Below are 2,455 nucleotides of genomic sequence, written 5' to 3'. Positions count from 1 at the left end.
TAATTATATTTTAGATTTTTTATATTTTAAAATGAGATGTTTATCCTCTATTTGATTATGTTTATCCGCAATTAGTTACACGAATTCAAACATGAAGCTTTAATAAGTTGTACTTATGCATAATTTCGAATTTGCAACATGGTTGAAGGTAATCGGAGTGGTGGCAATTCAACCATTCTTTGGCGGAGAGGAGCGGATGGAGTCAGAGATAAGACTTGATGGGACACCCATAGTTTCCATAAAACAAACCGATTGGGTATGGAAGGCATTTTTGCCACAAGGGGAAGGGTTCAATCGAGACCATCCAATCATCAACGTCAGTGGCTCAAAGGCAATGGACTTATCAAAAACAGATTTTCCAGCGACCATGGTGGTGATCGGCGGGTTCGATGCTCTACAAGACTGGCAAAAAAGGTACCACGAGTGGATGAAGAGGTGTGGGAAAGAGGTATACTTGGTGGAGTACCCAAATATGTTCCACGCTTTCTACATCTTCCCGGAATTGCCGGAATCAACACAACTTATTGGGGAGGTGAGGGAGTTCATTCACAAGGTATCGAGTAATGTTGGCTCTTTATTAACAAATTAAATCCATATTCATTTATAATCATTCGAACGCATGTTACATCGTTCAGTATATGGCGTTTTAACCTAAAGGGGTTTGGCCTAATAATACCAAACAATTGTACTACAACTTTTGGTTGTGTTTGTCTCTAGGGTGGGTATTTGCGGGAACCGTTCCTAATAGGGCGGCGACGAAAGTTTATTTTCACACCTGCCTTCGGCCTCAAATAAATTTTTTATTTTGTTAAATATATCTATCAGCATATGTGTGCGAGAAAGAACTGATTAGTTTGTGATAAGTGTGAGATGCAATCTCAACCACAAATTAATGTATAAATTAGGAAACTAATATTTTTGGTAATTTGACTTAAAATTATAATTAAAGGACATTTTAAAATTATAATTAAAGGAAACTAATATTTTTGGCAATACAGCGATATACATCTCGATTTTAATGTTTCGTTTTATTTTGTTCTATGTCGATGTTATAATACGGTTTTTTTGTAGTTTTGAGCAAACGATAATGTTCTTATTTTTGAATAAAATATAAATTTGAAGATATTATAAAATTAAAAAAAACATATCAATATTATTATTTAAATAACTATTTAAAAGTTCTTTTTTTCTTATTTTTTTAATTCAATTTTTTATTATAATTTAATTTAGGTTTAATAACGAAGTAATTAATTTTTGATTTAATAATATAATTTTTTATAAGAATAATAATTAAGTATTCTGTTAGATCACAACGATTATCCTAATTATATTTTAGACTTTTATATTTAAAATGAAATGTTTATCTTGTATTTGATTATGTTTATCAACAGTTAATTACACGAATTGAAATATAAAGCTTTAATAAGTTGTACTTATGCATAATTTACTTGTGGTCGTGAATTTTAAGTAATATGCATCAATAAACAGTACTTCATGTATAAAAAATGGTTTTTAAGAGTTTTTGTTAAATGCTTTATAATATAGTATAGATAGATATCAAGTAGATAAACTTTACAATTTACTTGGACATTCAAAAGCCAACATAAGCCCATAACACGTATTTACCCAATGTTTATGCATATACATGCCCAAAAAGAATCGAAACTATTAAATTTCAATATTTTGCTTGCATATTTCAATGTCCAACTCAAAATATATGTGAATTTTTTTTGGTTTTATTTGTTTTTCTAAACTTCAGATTCTATAATGAAAAAGTCATTTTGTTAAATTAATAGTTTTTTTTAAATAAATATATAATTATAATATGTATTTTAATTTAAGAAATTTGATTTGTGACTAATTTATGTGGTCTCTGGTGTAATTCATCTGTCCTTGTGATATTATGTTTTTAACAGTTCTTGTTCTTTTTTGAAAATTCAGCCGATTATATCCATGCAGTTGCATTTTTATAACGAGTTGGGTCCTTAATGCAACCACAAGGATCCAAGTTGTTAGTTTATTTATGGACAAAACTCCTAAGAAAACTGTAATCACAAGGACCCAACTTATTAAAAAATGCAATCATAACGGTTGAACTTGGTAAGGCAAAAAGCAACCACGGGGGTGTAACTCATTAAAAGATGCAACCATAAGGACACGATTTGTTGAATTTTCAAAAAAAGGACAAAACATTAAAAACACTAACGATCAAACAATTACGTATTAATATTTGATATTCAGTAAAAACAAATTTTGAAAACATGTGATCTATCGCCAGGGGCGGAGGGCCTAAGGGGCCTATAGGGGCCCTGGCCCCTGTGATTTTTTTCCCACTTAGCATACAACAGTGTAATCCATTACCTTTTAGATTCAAAAATTTTCAACCGGCCTCCCCCTTCCAAATCCAATCCCGAGAAGCGAGCGAGAGCGACTACCCATAAGGCCATAACCCACT

The 2,455-nt window shown here is 31.2% G+C and overlaps 1 protein-coding gene across 1 annotated transcript in view; it reads left to right on the top strand.

Annotated features, from left to right (window-relative positions):
- The window catches only part of LOC112500013 (probable carboxylesterase 18), a 5,090-nt gene extending 4,501 nt beyond the window's left edge, over window positions 1–589 (top strand). The window contains exon 2 of the mRNA XM_025103273.1: window positions 149–589. Within this exon, the coding sequence (XP_024959041.1) occupies window positions 149–589 (441 nt within the window). The remainder of the gene's footprint in view (window positions 1–148) is intronic.
- The last annotated feature ends 1,866 nt before the right edge of the window (window positions 590–2,455 follow it).

This window comes from Cynara cardunculus, assembly GCF_001531365.2.
Source record: "Cynara cardunculus var. scolymus isolate 2C chromosome LG 17, CcrdV1, whole genome shotgun sequence".
In the NCBI taxonomy this organism is placed as follows: Eukaryota; Viridiplantae; Streptophyta; class Magnoliopsida; order Asterales; family Asteraceae; genus Cynara; species Cynara cardunculus.
The sequence above is the reverse complement of the archived record's forward strand: the minus strand, read 5'-3'. Positions and strand labels throughout refer to the sequence as shown.